The sequence below is a fragment of the Antechinus flavipes genome, chromosome 3, assembly GCF_016432865.1.
Source record: "Antechinus flavipes isolate AdamAnt ecotype Samford, QLD, Australia chromosome 3, AdamAnt_v2, whole genome shotgun sequence".
NCBI classification, from domain to species: Eukaryota; Metazoa; Chordata; class Mammalia; order Dasyuromorphia; family Dasyuridae; genus Antechinus; species Antechinus flavipes.
Window position 1 is genome coordinate 432,039,046 of NC_067400.1, and position 22,038 is coordinate 432,061,083.

General features: G+C 32.9%; 1 protein-coding gene across 2 annotated transcripts in view; it reads left to right on the forward strand.

The window, feature by feature from the left end:
* DPP4 (dipeptidyl peptidase 4) overlaps positions 1-22,038 on the forward strand; it is a 102,821-nt gene that overhangs the window by 19,155 nt on the left and 61,628 nt on the right. For both annotated transcript variants that reach the window (XM_051986262.1, XM_051986261.1), the window contains 6 exons: positions 8,302-8,394; positions 9,460-9,551; positions 9,657-9,737; positions 17,949-18,001; positions 18,117-18,189; positions 19,807-19,927. In XM_051986262.1, coding sequence (XP_051842222.1) covers positions 8,302-8,394; positions 9,460-9,551; positions 9,657-9,737; positions 17,949-18,001; positions 18,117-18,189; positions 19,807-19,927 — 513 coding nt within the window. The remainder of the gene's footprint in view (positions 1-8,301; positions 8,395-9,459; positions 9,552-9,656; positions 9,738-17,948; positions 18,002-18,116; positions 18,190-19,806; positions 19,928-22,038) is intronic.

The window sequence follows — 22,038 nt, forward strand, 5'->3', positions numbered from 1 at the left end:
TTGAACCCAGTTGCCTCCGATTTGGAGATAGGCTTTCCATTCTTTTCATTGAATCATGCTGCAGTGATAACTCTCCTATATTTTAGTATAGATATAAATATAAAACAATTATTGCTATTTACATTTTTTTACTGCTAGAATTAGTAACTCTTTGTGTAATAGGCTTTTCTTAATTTGACATAATTTAGCATCTTGATATATTTTTATACAGCTATGGATTAAGTAGAAGGTTGATATTGGGGAAATACAGTTACTAAAAGATAGAATTAGAGAATCAAAGAATCTTAAATGTGGAACAGGCCAGGATGTAGAGGACCTTGGATGTTCCATTAAAGGAATCAGAATTTTTTATTTTCTAATTAATAAGAAGCCATTGAAGGTTTATGTGCCGAGCATATAAATGTGGTATTTTAATAATACCAGTCTCATATTGGATGATATGATGGATTGATTATAGGAGAAGAGGAAAACTGAAATAGAGACCAATTGGAAAGCTCTTTCAATAATCTAGTTTAGGAGTAATCTAATTAGAATGATTGTTAAAGGAGATGAAAAAGAAAAATAGATAAAAGAAACATTTCTAAGTTTTTTCTGAAAGAAAAAGTATCTATTTCAAGGGAAAGGGAAGAAAAGGAAAGGGCATCATCTGGGATTATTTTCAGTTGTCCTGATCTATATTTAGTTTAATGATGTAATGAATCTTTATTTGTATGTTGACTTTTCTTATTAACAAGTAAGTATATCGTTTTTAATAAAACGGCAAATTATTCCAGTAAATTGTCACTAAGAAAACCCCAAATGGGATCATAAAAAATTGGACATAACTGAAAAATGATGCAAAAACCTTATGTATTGGGAACAATGAAAAAATTGGCTTTGGAAGCAAATAGCACTCTGGCCTAGGAATCTTGCACAAGAGTGTCTTGGGATTTGGCCCTATTTGACAGTATACCTTCCAAACCTCACCTCAGGTTTGTTTGTCATTCTTTTTTCAGACTTTTGGCTTATTTTTTTTGCTGTCTTGAAAAATAAAGGTTGTATAAACTGATAAACTCTTAATATTGTGTTAACAAGAAGATCGTTGCTCTAATTATATTAAGTTACTCATGTATATTATGATAATGAGGTCTTCTGGAAACACTACCTATTTATTATTTGGACCTTGACTGTATTATATGTATTTAAGAAGATAAAAAAAATGTATAAATTAAGCAAACTCTTCTCTGACTAGTGTAATGTAGCTCCTCAAAATATTATATTCTAAGAATATTAACACAATATAGAGAGCTATATAAAGTTGCCACTACCTCACTCACACTTGCTTTCTTATATGGGATGGTTTCCTGGAAGGAGAAAGGGAGAAGAAATTGGGGGAAATTTTAGTAAAAGTAAAGGCAACAAAATTTTCTTTATTAAAAAATAGCTTGCCAGCCCCCATCCAAGATTTTTAACATTTAGTAAAAGTTATAGTAACAAACCTCTTTATGTCTTTTTCTGTCAATCTCTGTCTCTGTTTTGCTCCTTTAATTAAATTTGGTTTTAGATGTTTTGGTTTTAGAGTTAGATACTTTTGGGGCATCCAGGTAAATGCACCCAATAGCCTTATTTATAGAGAAATCTGGAGATTATTAGTCTACAGGACAAGACCAAAGGTAAGACATGACAGTAAAACAGCAGAAAAATGTGTAGTGTAAATAATGAAGGTCTAAGTTAGAAGATTCAAGAATAAGAAGAATAAAGAAAAGTGTCTCCTTATTTTTGTTTTGTGTTCAGTTATTTTTCATTTGTCTCCAACTCTTTGTGACCCCATTTGGAGTTTTCTTGGCAAAGATACTGGAATGGTAACTCATTTTGCAGTTGAAGAAACTGAGCTAAACAGGCAAAAAATAACTTGCCCAGAATCACATAGCTACTAAGTGTCTGAGGCCAGATTTGAATTCAGGAAAATGAGTCTTCCTGATTCTTGGTCTAGTGCTCTATCTACCATGCTACTTGCCTACCCAACCTGAATAAATGCCATTTGTCTTCAATAAGTGCTCAAATGCACATACATGTCCAAGGCTTCTATTGGAGACAGAAGCTCTCCTTATATTTTGGAGCAGTTTGATAAGTCAGAACTTAATGTGACTAAGAGAAGGCTCCTTAACTTTGAGATAGATTGAATTTGTGAATGAGTTTGCCATGCCTGTGACTCCAAACTGGGGACCCTAATATTGTTGGGTTGTCTTACACCTCAACAAGAATGTTTCCTTAATAACTTCTCAGAAGTCTAAGCCTAATGTGCCAATAATGGGCACTGTAGTGCAAAGAATTGGACATTACATTTGGAAGCAGGAGATCTAGGATCAAATTCTGGCTCCCACCATCCACTACTTTCACTTCTACTCTTGAATTGCTGAATGACACTGGAGAAAACCATGAAACTATGTTAATTAGATTCATTATAGTTATGTTACATAATCTTAGTTGGACTCTTACTGAAGTAAGGCATTCATTTTATACTTCCCTATTGAGTTCATTATGCTAGTCACCACAACATCTTTTTCAAATCTTTTCTTTCCTTTTCAGACTTCCCATAGCTTTTCCTATTCTCTCTATCTCATTTCACTAAAAAAAAAAATTTGAGGCTATTTTTCCAAAGAGCCTCATTTTATCCCTTCCATCTCCTTTCACATTTTTTCAGGTGCTTTCCTCCACTATTTTTCCTTTCACCTTCTTCACAAGAAGAGATGGTCCTCCTACATGCCAATATTAACCTTCTATTTGTACAAATAGCTTTTTTTAGATCAGTCTGATTTCTCTAGCAGATTGCACTATCATCCCTTCTCTTCATCCTTTCCCTTTTTACTTGTTGCTGCCCTACTGTCCACAATTTTGTTTGACTAAAATCATGATCAAAAATTTGCAAGTACAGCTCTTACAAAAGTTTATCTTAATTTTTTCAACCAAAAAGTTCACACTGGAATAAAAAAAAAAATGAGACTAACACAGTGAATTCGAGTCAACCAGTTGCGAATGCAGTGCAGAAATTATGCGTACAAAAGAGGTCAAATTTGTGAAATCTCATCTCTAGTGGGAACAGGTCTAAACTGGTCTGACCTGGATTTTTGGAAATGGTATCTTCCATAGCACTGGTTCATTGTAGGTTTTCAGGAGAGTTAAATAGGTTGTAGGGGGGGAAAGTTCTTAACTTGGCTATGCACAGAGAATATGCAACTGGGAATATCAGGAACATACGAGGCGCCATCACTTACAGTTATGGGGTAAAGTCCTACATCCATAGTTGTATAAATGAAGCCCATCTGGTCTTAGTCCCACTACTCAGCCATACTACCCATCTAACATCTCTCATTCTCTATAGAGTCTTTATTTAATTTCTACTGAGCATCTTTGGAATAACTCAGTCAGGGAGTAGGAGATTGAAGTTTTCTTACTTAGAGTAATGTGAAGAGCTAGGAAGTCTTTCTTTTAATAACTTTTTTTTTCCAATTACATGTAAAAAAATTGACTTTGTTTTTTTTAAATTTTGAGCTCCAAATTCTCCCTCACTTCTGTTTCTAGATATGGACTACATTTTTCATCATGAATCCTTTGGAATTATCTTGGATTTTTGAGAATATTGCTGAGAGTAATTGTTATTCATAGTTGGTCATCATGCAGTATTGCTAATATTATGTATAAGCATTCTGGTTCTCTTCACTTCATTTTGCACTAGTTCATGTAGTTCTTTCCAGATTTTTCTGAAACCATCCTGTTTGTCATTTTTTTTTAATAGCACAATAGTATTCCGTTATAATCATATGTCATATCTGGTTCAGCCAATCCTCAATTGATAACCACCAAAATTTCTAATTCTTAGCCACCACAAAAATAACTGCTGAAATTTTCTTGTACAAATAGATCTGTTGCTATCCCTGTGGCTATGGCTTAGTATAATGTAAGTTCTTAATGACAAAGATTGCATTATTTTAAATGTGTATCTCTAGAACCTAATGTAGTGCCTAGAATATTAATGCTCATCTATAGATTGCATTTTGTGAGATTTGCCACTGTCACCATCAGTCAGCATAAGCTAATTTTGCAGCTGATATGCATCAGGAGAGGAAATATGTAAATTCAAACTTAACCTTTGTATGAAGTTAAGAGTACCTTATAACTATCTCGTATTTTAAAGTTTGTTAATTTTGATAAGTATAATAGACTGTTTTCCCAAAAATTTGTTATTTTACTGTATTTTAACATAGTTTTGAGTTACAGAATTAGAACACATTATTAATAGTTGAATAAAATATGACCTAAGAAAATTATCTAGATTGTCTTTTTAAAAAATATAGGGATATGTGGCAATTTTTTTTTTTTTAATAAAAATGGACATGCTCTATATGAAATCTGGTAATCCTTAAATTTAAAGTTTATTCTTCTGATCTTTGGGGAAATTTTTAAATTTGCTAAGGTTCTAGAAATGGAATTCAAAATATTGCTGACTATTTGCATAATAAACACTGGGCTGATTATTGATAAGGGTGAAGATTAGTGAATATCATGTACTGAGCTTCACCAGGAAAACCATAAAAAACTCAAAACCCTTCCATCATCTGCTAATGTAGTAATTTGCTTTACTTACCAGCACTGAAAAGTGACAAAATAAACAAGGAGGAAGAAATGAAGAAACTTAGAATATGATGTCAACTTGGCACCAAATTTCATTCTGTGAAGAGGTCATGACTTGCAGTTGGCATAGACATCACAACTATGTTCTTCAAAAGTTTTACAAATATCTCCTACTTTCTAGTATGATCAAAGAGTGAGGCAAAAATGAACATTGTGTGTTTTGTTGTAATACTTAAAATATGATTCAGCACCAGCTCCCTGGTCTTCTTTAGATTAATTGTAACAGGAAGGCTAAAGTTAGCCTTTTGCAAAGCAGGATGGGAAGGAGTTTTCTAAGAATATAACTCATCAGTTTAAAAAAGGGCAGTACAGCTATTGACAATTGTGTAGATGAAAACATTTTCTTCTCATAGTTGGCCCTTAACTCCCTCATTCATAAAATTAGGACATTAGATTATATATCTTGAAGATCTCCTTGCTTTTGTTGTTGAATCATTTTTTTGTGTCAGGTTTTGCTCTTAGGGTTTTTTAGTGACTGCCTTTTACAGCTCATCTTACAGATGAGGAAACTGAGCTAAGTAGGGTTAAGTGACTTGTTTAAGGTCACAACAGCTATTAAGTGCCTAAGGCTGAATTTGAACTCAGAGAAGTCTTTGATTTCGGACCTGCCCCCAGTTGTAGATCTCCTGCAATTATATTTTTCTATGCCTGTTGTTTAAAACTTACCTTATATTTGGCAACAAAGAGAAAATCCTGTATCTTGAGCCTGAGCCAGAAAGTCTTTATGATTGATAGTGAAAGGACAAAGTCCTAAAGCTTGTGCATTCATTCAGAGTCTCTCCTGGAAACATCTGCATTTGGCTAATTTCTTGAGGACCATAATTTGCTATGCAAACATCATTGTCAAGAAAACATTTTGTTAAGATGACAGGGCAGTAGGAAGATGTACTAGACTAAGTCCTCACAAGGAAATTCAAGGAAAAAAATCAGTGAGTCATTTTTCCAGCTCAATTGGCATAGATAGGTTAATAGAAAGATCTTTAGACTCTGGGTTTGGCCAAGATTATGCAGCTGCGGAATATTCCCAAGACCTGAAAGATGACCAAACCTAGGGGCAAAAGGAGGACATTCCAGAAGAATAAGGCCTGTGTACAACTCTTTCTCACTTAAATCTAATTTATGTACAAGTCAAAACATCCACCCATGATGTCTTCTTCGAAGGACGAACTACAATTTTGAATCTTATAGACTGTATAGGTCTAGGAAAGGAGGAAGTCCTTTCTAGAGATTCTATTTTCTTTTCCCATTTGGAGAGGATTTCAATGACAGTCAAGACTCACATTGACTATAGAATTTTCTCTGCTCTAGAAGCTCTGAATTTTGACTATGACTGTTATTGGCAGTTTTCATTTTGGGGCTTTTTGTAGGAGGTGATCAGTAGTTCTTATTTCTCTACCTTTTAGTTCTAAGAGACGTGGAAAGTTTTCTTTATGATTTCTTGAAATTTGGTCATGATATCCAGGTAGTTCAATGCTCTCTCCTTGACTTATTTTCCAATGAAACTTTTTTTTCTGAAACTTTCTCAATTCTTGTTCTCCTTCTCTTTGTCTTTTCCTTCCTCCTTTTTCTCTTTTTTCCTTCTCTTTGTCTTCCATCTCTTCCCCTTTCATTTTTTGTCTTTTAACTTAGTTTTAATAACAGTTCTCGCTATCTTGTGAAGTCATTATGTTCTGTTTGGTCAATTCTAATCATCAAGGAATATTTCACCCCGGGTGAGGTTTTGCTTTTCTTGATCCAAGTCATTAATTCTCTTTCCAAATCTTTCTTTATAGTTTTCAGTTCTCCTCTTTCTTTCCTCCTTCCCTTTTTCTCCCCCTCCTCTTTTCTCTCTTCTCCCTCCTCTTCCTTTTTTTGTTTTTTAACTTAGCTTCAATAATAGTTTTTGTTATTCCACGAAGCCATTATCTTCTATTTGGTCAGTTCTAATTTTCAAGGAATATTTCTCTTCTGAGTAAGGTTTTGCACTTCTAGATCTACTTTACAAATCTTTCCTCCCATAGTTCTCAATTCTTTTCATATGTTTTCCTCAAGAATTATAATTTTGTTTTTAAAATCAATTTTTGGTGTTCAAAATAATTTTTTAGCTTTCATTTTAGCTTTCATTTCTTCTGGGAATTCTGTTTTCTTTGGAGGCTTTGTCTTTAGGTTTTTTGGGAATCATTCTCTTCTGGATTTCTGCTTTTGGCTTCCCTGTCATTTGTTTGCTTGCTTGTCCATTTGCTTATCCTTTTATTCTAGACTTTGTGTTAGGGATGGGCTGGTGTGGGTGTGTGGGGAATGGAGGGAGAGGAGATGACATTCAAACTAGTTTTTGTCCTCTTGGATTCTTCCCTCGCTTTCCTGGAATGTTGAGTATTGTGTTATTCCAGGATCAAGGAGATCAGGTAGCAGAATTAGTTTTCATAAAGGGGATCCAAATTTTTTTGAGGTGGAAGAATAGGAAGATAAAGACACACATATTTAGAAAATAGAAATCTATCCATCTATCTATTCTTTCTGGGTACAATGGAGGAACTGTGCCAGAAAAAAGAATATCTGAGTTCAAATGCAGTCTCAGACACTTACCATCAATATGATTCTGGGCAAATAACTTCTGTTTCATTTTCCTTATCTGTAAAATGAAGAAAATAATAGCACCTCCTTTCCTGGATTGTTGTGAGAATTAAATGAAACAATATAATATGTGTAAAGCAATTAGTATAGTGCTTAGTACATAATAAGTACTGTATAAATATTAGCTATATTGTGAACATTAGGGAAGATAGAAAAATAAAGTTAGTTTTAGAATAGCTATTATCTTAAAATTGCTCTAGGCAGCTAGCAAAATCAATATGAAAAGATTACTGAGCAACCGTGAATATATTGAAGTTCATCCATTTGGTTTGTAGTGGGGTAGTTTGGTTTAGTTATTAAAAACTCATAGTGGGAATGAGGATTAAGTAAATAAAAGTGCAAGAAGCAAGAAAGGCCAGGGTTTGTGGACTATGTCTAAGTGAAGGATTAAGTGGACTGAGTCAGTGGAAAAGGGCAATGCAATTAAAAGTTGAATAAACATTTAGGGGTAGGGAAGGAGGGGTGGGAGGAGTGGGAGGAAGCAAAGGTGGAAAGTAATGTCATAATCAGAAAGATGAAACATCAAGTTTCAGTTCTTTGAAGGTTAATAGCTATGTGTAATTGGTTAGGTTCACAGTTTGATTGTGCTGTTTTAGAGTTGAATATGAAAGTAGACATAGGAGCTTCTGTTTTTTATATATTGTGTTTTGTTGTGGATTTTTTTGTTTGTTTGTTTTTGCTTCATACCTGAATTTTCACTGATGGTGGGGAATTTATGATGAGAAGACTTTATTAATACGAATCTGTGGTGACTTTTTTGTTTGTTTTTTTCTTTGCAATATAGTCTTGGAGAGTTGACACTGTAAATTTGTTCTGAGTCACCAAATATGTGATAGTGATGATACTTCAACCCTGGTCTTTCTCATCTTAAGGATTGCTCTTTTGCTTGTTATGTAATAGTTAAACTAGATTTTTCTTTTTGGAAAGAAATTGACATTTTTTTGAAAATTAATTATTAAGTTTGAAACATGGGTTATTGGCAACTTTCAAAAACATGTGTTTTCTTTTTAATAACAGAGGCTGAAACTGACCATAGGAAAACCTATACCTTGAATGATTATTTAAAAAATACTTACAGGGTAAAGTCCTACCCTATAAAGTGGATTTCAGGTAAATATTTCTTCTTTTTTTCTTCCCCTTCTTTCCCAAGACAGTTGAGGCTAAGTGACTTGCCCAGGCTCACATACTTTCGAAGTGTTAAATGTTTGAAGCTAGATTTGAATTCAGGTTCAGTTGCTCCAAGGCCTATCCTCTATTTACTCTTCCATCTAGTTGCCACTATATTTATTCTTTTAAAAAAAAAATTCCATCTTACATTCAAAATTACAATTTAATAAATTAAGTTAAGGGAGGTGTGGTGGAGGAATGTTTAAAATATAAAAATAAAATACCCTTCCTGTTATTCAGAATTTTGCAACATTTTGATGACCTATGTTATTTGCCCCAGATAAGAGAGAAAAGGAGAGAGAGTGAAAGAAGGAATGAAAAGAATAGAAAACTCTGCAAGCTAATGAAAGCTTATAAGTTAATAAAAAGCTATAAGCTAATAAAAATAGCAAAGAAAGTTGAATGGAAGCTTTGGATCAGAACTAGACTTAGGATTTCATTGAGTTTCAATGAACATATTTTTGCCTGTTGTAGTTTTAAAGAATTACTTAGAGCATGAAGAGGTAAAATGCCTTGCTTAGGGCAGCCTAAGTAAGTACATCAGAGGCAGTACTTGAACTCAGGTCTTTCCAGAGAATACTAAAAATAGGGGGCCTTCATATAATGGGCTTACTTTAAGGAAATTTATTAACAAATGTAATTGGATGTACACATAAATATATTACTCATTCCCATGTTTCCCTAACTTAGAATATTTTTATTTCTTAATTCTATAGAAGAGAGGCAGTGGGTAGAAAATTAGCCTTAGAACCAGGAAGACCTGAATTCAAATCCTAAACTTGACTCTTGACAAGGCACTTAATCTCTAAGTACTCTAAGCAACTTTCTTTTATAAGGTTGAATAGAAGGCACCTGCCTGTGGTTAATAAAATCCATAATTCTACAGAAAAAAAAAGTTATGGCTATACTTCCTTAATCTTAAATTTTTGTTTGAGATGTTCATTTATTGTGTGCTAAATAAATTATAAGTGACATGAAATGTTGACCTTATTTACTTTCTCTTTTTAGATACTGAATATCTTCATAAAAGAGAAAACAATTTAGTGTTATTTAATGCTGAATCAAGAAGCAATCGTACTCTTGTGGATAACATCACCACAGTATGCTTAACCATATAATATTTTCATACATTGGAGAAAATGTTTTTCAAAAAATATTGTGATTATTACAAATTTCTGAATTTAAATTTTTTTGTTTGTTTGCAGGATGATTTGGGGTATACAATAAGTAATTATTATGTCTCTTCTGACCAGAAGTTTGTGCTTTTTGAATATAATTATCACCAGGTAATTTCTTTCATTATAGGTTGAATCTCAGAATTGGGCATTCATTTGGCAGTATCTCTGAATCTATAGATAATGAAAGTAGATGGCTGTTTACAACAGATAGGCAGTAAAATCATTATTCTGCAATAAAGGGGGAAAGATCATTTAAACATGAAAGAGTCAGAATTAAAGAATATTTAAGAAGAATTTTCATTTTTGTATTTTTAAATTGTTAAAATACAAAATTAACATTAAAAATACAAATGATAATGATAAAACAAATTAATAAATATGTAAATAATGACAATATATACATAATTTTCTGTGTTATCTCATTTCTCTATTATTTTATTATCACCAATATTAATCCTTTTTCCTCGGATTCAGAAGTCTCAGGATTGTTCCAAAGTACAGTAATTTGCACATAACAGAGATAAATAAATATAAAACAGATATAATTTTCTCTTAAAGGGGGAGAGATAATATGTTAAATCACCCCACATTCCTGAAGAAAATCATCAAAGCGCTGCAAGTTTTTGCCTTATTTCATAGATATTCCTTCCAAATTCATTTGTTTCTACATAAACCATTGTAGATAGAACAGTATTTACTCTTTATGTACTATTTCATACACACACACACACACACACACATACACACAGATTTCTTCTGTATATATTTGTATTTGTCATCTGTTAAAATGTACATTTTTTGAAAGCAAGAATTGTTTTTTTAAAAAAATTGGAGGGGCGGCTAGGCGGCACAGTAGATAGAGCACCAGCCCTGAAGTCAGAGGACCTCAGTTCAAATATGGCCTCAGACACTTGATACTCCCATCAATTAACCCTTCATGGGTGGAGGAAGAAGGAGGAGAGGGAGAGGCAGTAATGCAGTCAGAACCACCTATTAAGGAGCCTGTGACAAGATCAGAAAAGACATTAATTAAGGCAAAAAATGAAGGACAAGATGTATCTGAAAAGCGTGACTCTTTAGGTCAAAAAAGGAGAAGATGCACTCCTTTTAATTTTGGAAAAATTAAGGATTTGAAAAAGGGTTGCACTCTTTATGGGGCTACATCATCTTATGTTAAAATGTTACTAGATAGTTTGTCTTATGAAATCTTAACCTGGAGATAGTTGTTTGACCCTGGGCAAATCACCTAATCCCAATTGCCTCAGCCAAGGAAAAAAAAATTGGGAGGGGAGAATATTTGTAACTTTAATACCTAGAATATAGTAGGTACTCATTAATGTTGGTTGGTTAATTGAGTGATTGCTATTAATTTACAAAGGAGATTGCACAGCATCCTCCAATAACTAGCTCAGTTTGGGAAATACTATAACTTCATGTTATTTTGTATTTGGTATGGTTGAAAAATATTGCTGGTTATTTTTGTTGCTGGTACTGGCTTCCACTTATCTAGCTTTCATGAGTTGGAGGAGAACAGTGAGCTAGCTGAGAGTGAAACAAATTGGGTATTTTTGGTGGAGTGTTGCAAAGCACTTTAATTGACCTTAAACCTTCTGAAAGCAAAGGTCCTTCTTTTTATTATTATTATTATTATTATTATTATTTTAAATAGTATTTTATTTTTCCGAATACATGCAAAGATAGTTTTTCAACATTTACCTTTGCAAAACCTTGTGTTCCAAAATTTTTTCCTTCTCTCCTACTTTCCTGTCTCCCCAAGATAGCAAGCAATCTGATATAGGGGAAATATGTGCAGTTCTAAACATTTCTATATTCATCATGCTGCACAAGGCAAAATCAGATTAAAAGGATTAAAAACAAACAAAATGATAACAACCACAAAAAAGATGAAAATACTGTTCTTTCATCCAGTCTCCGTAGTTCTGTCTGGATGTGGATGGCACTTTCCATCCCAACTCTATTGAAATTAATTATCTCGAATCACCTCATTGTTGAAAAGAGCCAAGTCCCCTGCAGTAGATCATCATATAATCTTGTTACTATGTACAATGGTCTCATGGTTCTGCTCACTTCACTTAAGCATCAGTTCATATAAGTCTTCCCAGGCTTTTCTGAAATCAGCCTGCTCATCATTTCTTATAGAATAATAATATTACATTCATATAATTTATTTAGTCATTTTCCAACTGAGGGGCATTCATTCAATTTTTAGTTCCTTGCCACTACAAAAAAGGCTGCTAAAAATATTTTTGCACATATAGGTTCTTTCTCTTCTTTTATGGTCTCTTTGGGATACAGACCCAATAGAGGCATGGCTGAATCAAAGGATAAAGGCTATTTATAGTCTTTTGTGAATGGTTCCAAATGGCTCTCTAAAATGGTTGGATCAGTTCACAACTCCCCCAACAATGCATTAGTATCCCAGTTTTCCCACACCTCCAACATCTATCATTGTTTTTTCCTGTCAATTTAGCTAATCTGAGAGGTGTGAAATAGTACCTCAGAGTTGTCTAATTTCCTTTATTCCAATTAAAAGTGATTTAGTGCATTTTTTCATATGACTAGAAATGGCATTAATTTTATTGTCTGAAAGTTGGGGACTGGCTTGTATTCTTAACAAATTTGAATCAGTTCGTCATATATTTTAGAAATGATGCTTTTATCAAAAACACTGGCTATAAAAATTTCTTTTCCACCTTTCTGCTTCCCTTCTAATCTTGGCTTCATTGATTTTGTTTGTGCAAAACTTTAAATTTAATGTAATCAAAGTTATTCATTTTGCATTTCATAACATTCTCTAGTTCTTCTTTGGCCATAAATTCCTCCTTTCTTTACAGATCTAGATCTAAGAGGTAGACTATTCCTTGTACTCCTAATTTGCTTATAGTATGAACTTTTATGTTTAAATCATGAATCCATTTTGATTTTTTGCCCCCCTGAGGGAATTGGGGTTAATGACTTAACCCAGGGTCACATAGCTAGGAAGTGCTAAGTGTCTGAGGCCAGATTTGAAATCAGTTCCTTCTGACTTAAGGCTGATGCTCTAAACACTGCCTCCACCCAGGGACCATGTTGTAATGAATTTGATTTGAACAGGATTTGAATTTGAAAGACAATAGTTTTCAATATGTCTTCATCAGTTAGTTGATGTGTAACTTTTGGCAGGCCATTTAATTTCTATTAACTTCAGTTTCCTTATTGGTGAAATCCGTAATTTCTGCCAGTATCTATTGTACTAGGTTGGTTTCTGTTCAAATAGATAAGTGAAAGTACTTTGTAAATTCTAAAGGACTATATGTTGTTCAGTTTTTTCTATTATATTTTACTGTTCATGACCACTTTGGGGGTTTATCTTTGCAAAGGTACTGGAGTGGTTTGTATTTTTTTCTCTAGTTCATTTTACATAAGAGGAAACTAAGGGAGAGAGGGGTCCAGAGTCATACAGCTAGCATTTGAGGCTCAGGAAAAGGAATCTTCCAGACTGCAGATCCAGCACTCTTATCCATTGGGTCACTCATTTGCCTTAAAGAACTATATAAATATATGCAGATAAATGAGAATGCATTTGTAATTTGCTCAGCATAATATGAGCCATATAGTAAGTGCTCAATAAATGGGTATTCCAAATACCAAAATGGATTTGTGATCTCAATAATGTGGATGTTCTATTTAATAGTGCAGAATAGACTTTAGTTGTCTGTAGATGCTTATAAATTCAATTCAGAGACTTCACCAAAGATGTGAGAAAACTTTATCAATTTAGTATACTAAAAGAATGGGGCAGTTTGACCCTGGGCAACTAACTTAACCCCATTTGCTTATATCAAATAGGTAGGAGTGTGTGTGGGGGGGGGGACGGGGAGGGGAGGGGCTTTATGGATTGTTTATATGTAACTTTTTTCATAATCTAAACCAAAGACATCCTTCAACCTCTTAGTTTTCCTGTGTGGATGATTACGTAAATCTCATTTTAGTAGGTGAAGAGCTCATCAAGGAGGCTCTATAATACTTGCTTAAACTAGTGCAATATCATCCACAAAAAGTACTCTTAGAGAATTCAACGGCTGCAGGAATTCCTTCAACTTCAACTCGGTGTTGGACACAACAATTGTGGCCAACTCTTTTTTAGCATATGTCTCTGTTTTGATACAGGCAAGGAAAAGATATTATTGAAGGCATCTTTTAAGGAATCATTTTTGTTTGAAGAATAACTTTTTAAAATATATAGTCTGCGAACAACAAGCAGTACAGGATCTTGTTTTGCCTTCATCTTTAGTTAATTTTATAACGGTAAAACTAACAGTCTATTTCATAAGGTCACTTGGAGAAGCTTGCCATTTACTATTAATATTACAGATGCTCTTGACAAATGTACAAGTTCTAATTTAAAAAAGTTATATAGTAGAAAAAGTGGGTACAGTCAGTTTTGCTCTCTCATTTGCACTTAACCAATTAACCAACATGCAATTTTATGTACCAGGCTAGTTACTTTTTAAAAAAACTTAATTGTTTTTATTAATAACCTCAGCATTTAAGTAGTTCTTTAGGGGTTATGAAAGATTTTACACATTTTCATAATTTTTAGAATTACCATTTTTTTAATTTTATTTTTTAAATTTATGGAATAAAGCAAACATTTCCACAACATAGAACAGTCTAGAGTTACAAAAAAAAGAAAAAGCACAAAAATAGCACCTCCCCTTAAGTAAGGTTAAGTATGACTTGCTTCTTCATTGCTTTCATAATTCTGTTGCTTCTAATACATCTTTTCATAAGCTTATTTAGACTAATCCAGCTGCTTTTCCTTTTCTTCTTGTCTCTGGTGCCATTTTTTATAAATACATTCAAGAAGATTATGATGTGGATATCTCAACTCTGGTGACTCCACCCTTGCTGGTTAAAAATTCATTATAAAAACTGAAGATTATTTACATTTTTCTTTTCTTTGCAGTCCTTTCATTTTTATGATTAGTTACTTGCAGGATATAAATGTTTCACTTCCCTCTAAAGAAGACTAATTGGTGATTACCTACCTGTTGCCTCAGCTAGATTTGCCTGAATTATTATAGTTCTTGTTTTTAGTAATAGCAAGGGTAAAGATGATGATGATGACAATTGAACTCCATAGATCTCTTCATTTATATTTAAAATGGCATCCGCTTTTATTTTTTTCTAAAGCTTCTTATTTGGAGTCATGTTTTTTCCTAGAATTTAATAATTTTTTTCTATATTAATATCCTTTGTAATTTGAAAATCTTTGATTTTTGTCCCCTTTTCACTTTTCCAGATTTGAGTTCTTTTTTTTTTTTCTATTCAGATTTAAAAGTTCTAGTCTTAATATTCTTTCTTCATATGGAAATCTCTGAGTTTTAAGCTTTAATTCTAAAGCATTTAGTTCTCTTATCATAGTTAAAGAGATGAACAATATTAGAGATGAATTGTACTATGATTTTATGTGAGGGCAAAGTTATATTTCTTGCTTTAATCAGTCAGATATTTAAGGAATACCCACAGTGTGCAAGCCTCTGTACAATGCCCTGTATTTCTGGTAATCAAAGAAGAATGAGCCAGGCAGTATTCTAGGTAGGGGAACAAAGGCACAAATTGAACAGTCCTTGTGGTCAAGGATCAACTTCTGTTTCTTCTACATACTGGTTTCCTGGCTCTTGGCAAATCACTGAACTTCTCGGTAACTATCTTGTCCAGAAAAAAAAAAAAAAGAGAAAATGATAGCCTTTGTACATAGCCTTCCAAGGTCATAGTTCTTATATTTTAGTTTGTTTTTTAAGACTTAAAAATAAATCAATCATCCTATGATTTATTACATTATATGTAAATCTATATGTATGTGTGTGTGCATGTATTTATGAATAGATGATTACGCACATAGATATAAACCATGCTTCACTACAGTATTTGTATATATGTGTACAGACACACATAATTTCTGCAAAAAACTACATTTGAGCTTACCTTCTTCATTGCTTCCCACTTGTTGGTGCTATGAAATTTTTTGTTTTTTTTGTTTTTGGCAAGGTCAGTCCTACTGGTTAAATATTTCATGAGTGAGAAAAAGCTCAGCGTTGCCTACAAATGAATGATTTTACTGTGAGTCCTCTTCAAAATAATTAATATGTTGAGTAAGACTTGTGCCAAAATAATTTCTCACTTGTAATACTTTCTATTTGAGAAGTCCCTATTTTTGTTGTTTTCTTTCTAGTTTCAAAGTCAATTCCTATTTAAAAAAAAAAAAAACACTTCCTTGAGAATAGTATTCAATGTGCATGGATACTTTTAAGAGATTTGATCCTGCTCATAGTCACTTGTACTTATAGAAGTTTCATCATCATTACTGGAGATGTGAAGGCCCAGAAAATAAGGGAAAATATTATTTAAAAATTTTTCCATGTCACCTTTTTTCCAATGATTTAGACTCTTCCCTTTTCACTTTATAATGTTGGCTTATAAAATGCACTGCTTTGAATTAAATTAATTAATATGTTATGCATATTAATTAAATTGAAATAAGTCATTTCTTTATAGTTGTCTGTTCCCTTATAATAAACAAGTAAACACACACACAGACACACACACTCTTAGAAATTAAATGGTAGAAATACTTTTATAGATAATGATATTTAACATTAATCTTTTACAAGGAACAACAAAGGTTTTAATTTGGAGAGCAATGTGCATTACTATTTTGAGGGGCTGCTATTTTCAAGAAACCAAAAAATTCAGTATTACTTGGCTTTATTTCTTCCTTTTAATTGATCTTTGTTCTCTTGATTGGGTCTATCTTATTCTTTTTCTGAGTACAATTAAGGATGAGTTCTTAACCTGGGGTCCATGAACTTTATTTTAAACAACATTTTGATAATTGTATTTCATTATAACTGGTTTTCTTTGTAATATTATTTAAAACATTCTGAGAAGAGGTGCATGGAACAACTTCATTAATATACCCAGTACTGAGTTTTATAAAGGCAGAAATTGTAAGTCTTTGTTATAAAAGAGCTGACATTGTATTTAGGGGAGGAAATATATACATGTACTCATAAACAAAACATTTACAAAGTAAATCTAAAGTAATGTTCCATGGGAGGAGAGATCCAATGTGAAAGATTCAGTGTAGTTAATAATGTTTGAGCTAAGTTTTTAAGAATGTCTATGAGACAGGGATGAGAATAATGTACATTTTAGGCTTGGGGAACAGAACAGCCTGTGTAAAAGCATTGAAATTGGAACTGGAAATCTACAAAGAAGATTAACATAAGTATAGTTCTTTGTTAAAATACCAAATAAATTTATTTGCAAATCAAATTATTCATGATAACATTTTATGTCTGGAAAGAGTACTAACAATAGTAGTAAGCTTTGCATATCTTTTATTTTCCTGAAATTTTTCATTTTCAATTTTCTTTCATTAAATTGTCATTTCCACCCAATCTTTTCTCTATCTCCAGAAAAAAAGTAAAATGAGCTAGCTAGTAGCTCAATTTCCTGAAAATTGATATCTCTATAATCAGGACTGTGAGGAGATTCTTGAGGCTATTTCTACAGGTAGAGTCAGTTAAAGTAATTGTTTAGAAACTTAAAAAGGTTCATGTTTTTAAGTGTCCTGCAACTATTAAACAGCAAAAAGTATGAGATTCATTATTGTTGTTGTTATTATTATCATATAAATTCAGGGAGGTTTTTAAAAAAGCTACTCATTTGTGACTCAGAAAAGACCAGACTTGTCATCTGGGAGTCGTAAGCAGAAACATCTTGTGTCCATATTAAGCATCTCCAATCCCTGCAAATGAACAAAATATCAAGTAAACACTTCAGAGACCTCATGGCTATTAACAAAGCAGCATCACATTTGCCAAATATATGGCCAATAAATGTTAAATTTAAAAATCATCATAGAAAAAACTATTTATACTTCATACTTCTCAGTTTTAAGCCAGTTTTACTTTATTTTTAAAAATTCTACTGAACTTCATGTAAATTTAGAAAGTCTGGAAATACTGGGTTGGGGATTTGGAGAGAGGATTTTTTTTTTAACCTTCATATATACATACATATATACACACATATGTATATTTTTCCTTCCAAAATAACATACAAAAAGATAAGAAAATTTTAATAATTACAATAAGGAAGTCTTAAGATAGAAATCTCTTTACATAAAATTTAGGAAACATAAATTATAATTTTGTCCACTTAAGCTAGCTTGCCAAGAAGAGGTGAGAAGATTTTTATGTACAGAATGTCATTAAGTCATTAAAAAGTTCAGCTGTTTTCTTTTTACAGATTTGGAGGCATTCCTACACAGCTTCATATGACATTTATGATTTAAGTAAAAGGTCAGTAACTTTTATGTAAAATCCAATATGGGTTAATACTGGTTTGGGGAGAGGGAGAGAAGAGATTACAGTGAATCATAAATATTGTTTATTCTTTGTTTCATTTTTCTTCCAGAGCAGTGATTCAGGTTGAGAAAATTCCTAATAATACACAACAGATCTCCTGGTCACCAGTTGGTCACAAACTGGTTAGTAAATGCAGATATTCTTTCATTGGCTAATGTTCAATAGTTTGGGACTACTTTTGACTTTCCTGTCATTCTTCCTCCACAATATCTGCTCTCTCTCTATTTCCACTGCTACCCTCTTAATATAAAGCACCCAGCTGGATTACTGTGATTTGCTTCTTTTTTTCTTCCCCTTCCATTGCATTCTCCATCTTGCTACCACCCTAATCTTCTGGATCCTTAGATCTCTTCATGAAATTTCCTTTGCTCAATCTGTGACTCTTTGCTGTAAAAAGTTAAAATTCCTTTGAATGGAATTCAAAATCTCTCCTATTTGGCACCATAACTAACCTTATCTCATATTACTCCTTTTTATTTAACCTACATACCATTTAGACTAGACTATTTGCCCATCTCCAACCGTACTTGGTGCATAAAAAGTGCTTATATCTGTCCCTTTATCCATATGCTTAACTTGTCCTTTTTGCTTAAATTTCTGTCCTTTAAGGTCTAACCAAAAGCTACTTCCCTTATGAGGAAGGAAGGTGATACAGTAGTAGATATAGTATCAGGTCTGGAGTCAGAAAGACCTGAGTTCAAATTTGAATTAAGGGAAGTACTTGCACGATCCTGGGAAAATCCTTTAAGCTCTGTGTGCCTCAGTTTCCTCTGTTTAAAATCTGTGTAGTTGTAAAGTTGGTGTGATAATAGCACCTACTTCCCAGATTTGTTATGAGGAACAAATGAGATAATTGTAAGCATTTAATGCCTGACACATAGTGCTTTATGTCAGTTGCCGTCTTCATCATCATCATCATCATCAAACTTTGATTTTCCCAATTCTATTTGCCTCCTAGACCTTATATAGCACTTTAGATCTCATCAATGCTCTTATCATATAGTATTATATGTCATAGTTACTTGTTTACATTAGGGAAGGGATTAATTCTTAACTGGTTTTAACTCCATTGGATAGCCCTGGTTTCTCCTCCTCCTTGCTTTTCAGCTTCTTTTTTATTCCATTAGGGTATAAACTTTTTGAGGGCAGGGACTATCTATTTCTTAATTGTCTCCCTAGTGCTTAGCATATAGTAGGCACTGGATATTAATTGAATTATCTAAACTTGGTATGTATTTTAGCACCTAGCAGGGTACTTTGCACATGGACACAGAATAAATGTTTGTTGAATTGTTGTCATTGTTAGAGAGAGGGATAGTATTCTACTCTTAGATCTTTTAATTAAGTTCTCCCTCATAGGATTACCTTTTTTTAGATCTGGAAGATTCCCAGCACCATATAATTGGGCCTCATTATGTGATTTCCCCAAAATCAAATAGGAATTGTCAGATAGCAACTGAACCTCCTTCATTGCTTGTGGTATTCTGCCACTATAGAAGCAGAAAGGGCTATCCAATATGATCAGTCAACACTGAATTTAGGATAATTTATAAAAAATGAAACAATTCTTTTTTATCTTGCTAATCCACAGGTCAGGTAGATTGCTGGCTTAAGTTTAGGTTTTCCTTAATATGTGTATTAGTATTTATTTCCCCCTATGTTTTGAAGATACAATTTACAATTTAAATAAACTGAGCTAAAAGATATTCTAATGCATTATTCTTATTGTTTTTTTATAGGCATATGTTTGGAATAATGACATTTACATAAAAAATGAACCAGATCTGCCAAGTTTGAGGATCACCAATAATGGAGAAGAAAGTGTGATATTTAATGGAATAACTGACTGGGTTTACGAAGGTAGAGTTTATAAACTTTGTAAGACCAGAAAATAGGAATGCTTAGTTAAAAGTGATAGATTTTCTTAAATGATTTTGAAAGTAAATATGTAAAATATAAGCCATCACAGCCTATTTTAATAAACAAAATGTGTTAATTTATAAGCTAAAGAAATACTTGTCATAAATTATTAGATCATAGTGGGTTTGCAATAAACTTTTAGGTCTGTGACCTTGCTATAGATTTAGCTTTAGGTAATGGTACCTTCTCGGGCCTTTGAGACAAATAAGTGAACAGATTCAAGTCAAATATTTTCCAGTGAGATCTGTCTTAGTAACAGTAGTTGATAAGGAAAGAAAAACAATGTCACAACATTCCAGACAAAGACAGAATAAGACCTAGAGGTGGGGGTATTTGGGAAAGAAAGCCAGTTTTCCAGAGAATTTATGTTCATTTGCTCTTAGAAAAACCATGGTTTCCGGCTTTTTAAAAGTGGGGAAAATGATTAGAAATAACATTTGTTAAAATGTGGAGGTCATTAGTATTAACAGCTTTTGGAAGTGTTGTTTAGGTATTTCACGCACAGTGAATGTGTTGATCAAATGTACAATAGTAGGCTCTTTTGTAGTTGCCCTCCTAAAAAAAGATTTTCAAAAATTTCCCAGATTCCCTGAAGGTTCTGATTAAAGAGATCCAACCTAATTACTAATAATTGTTGACAAATGAATCATTTTCATAAAGAACAAAGTCTACTTTTCAACTGCTTTAAATCTAGTGTTTTCTAAAAGCCAGAGAAATATTGAAACAAAGAAATTTGTTCCTCATGAAGAGGTAGTTTGGAAAGGACTTTATAGAGATAGTTTAATGGAGAAGTGAACTAACCAAAGTCTGCTTTCTAAGATTCTTGATTGTATTCCCCAGGTCATCTCATTATTGTAAATAGTCTTAAATTACTTTTTTTTTTCCCCCTAGTTGAGAGGTTTAAACTCTGCCTTCATCTAACCTAAAAATCATTCACTTGCAAATGTACATTTTAATGGTCTTGGGTATATTTTCTAATGGAGTAGTAAATACATGCTATATGATAGAATTGTTGGACGTGCTAGACATCTCCAGTCCACCTTGCATTTTGGCTATCCTCCTGAACAGACTGCACAGAATTGCAGAGACCTTTGCTTTCACTAACATGAAAACCAGAATGAACAAATTATGGAGCTTTTCAGAGCCTTTGTGGATATAGAAATGAGGAAGAAGGGGAGAAATTATAAAAAACAACGAACAAACAAACAAAAACCCAGAACATTTTAGGGACTTCATTTGAAAAGGTCTATCCTCAAAATATCTCACACTTTGTTACGTTTCTAGAAAACCTATCAATTAGAGATTCATTTGATTTTAAAAGCATCCTCTTTTGTTAAATACTAGAGGAAATATTGGTTGTGAATTCAGAGCTTGCGATATTGTAGGCAAATTACTAAACTTTTCAAGTGAGATTTCTCACTTATGAAATAATTTATAGTCAATAAAGCTTCTTCTAGCCCTGGAAATTTTGATACATGAAAAGGAATTTTGATTTGGGATGGGTGAAAAAAATGATAAGTAGATTTGGAAATTTCCCTTGGAATTCCCAATTCTTATCTCTGTTTTCTCTTATTTTCCCTTCTAATCTTGTCCTTAAGTCAATTCAATTCAATTGAACTTTTTAATTACCTTTTATATGTTGAGAATCTACTACTGAGAACTAGGCAGCTGGGATTCCAAAGAAAAGATCTATTCTCTTAGGACTTGGATATTCTTTCTCCTCTTCCCCCTTCACATCCTCCTTTCCCTCTTCTTCCTTGAACTCCTTCTTTCCTCATTTTTTTCCTTCCTCTCTTCATCTTCCTTGATTCCCTCTACATTACATAGTTCCTTTTTCTGAGACATGGAACTCAGACTATATGCTGAATAGTTGGCTATTTGTGAATTGGCTTGGGAATCCAATTATTTATAATGGAAAATGCAGTCTAAATTGTGAAACCCTAGTAACACATCCCTTTGGAAAGGGTACTATACAAGAAGTGGATTTGGGAACCTTTATTTATTTATTTATTTTTTACATTAAATTGACTGAGAATAGATTTTGATTTATA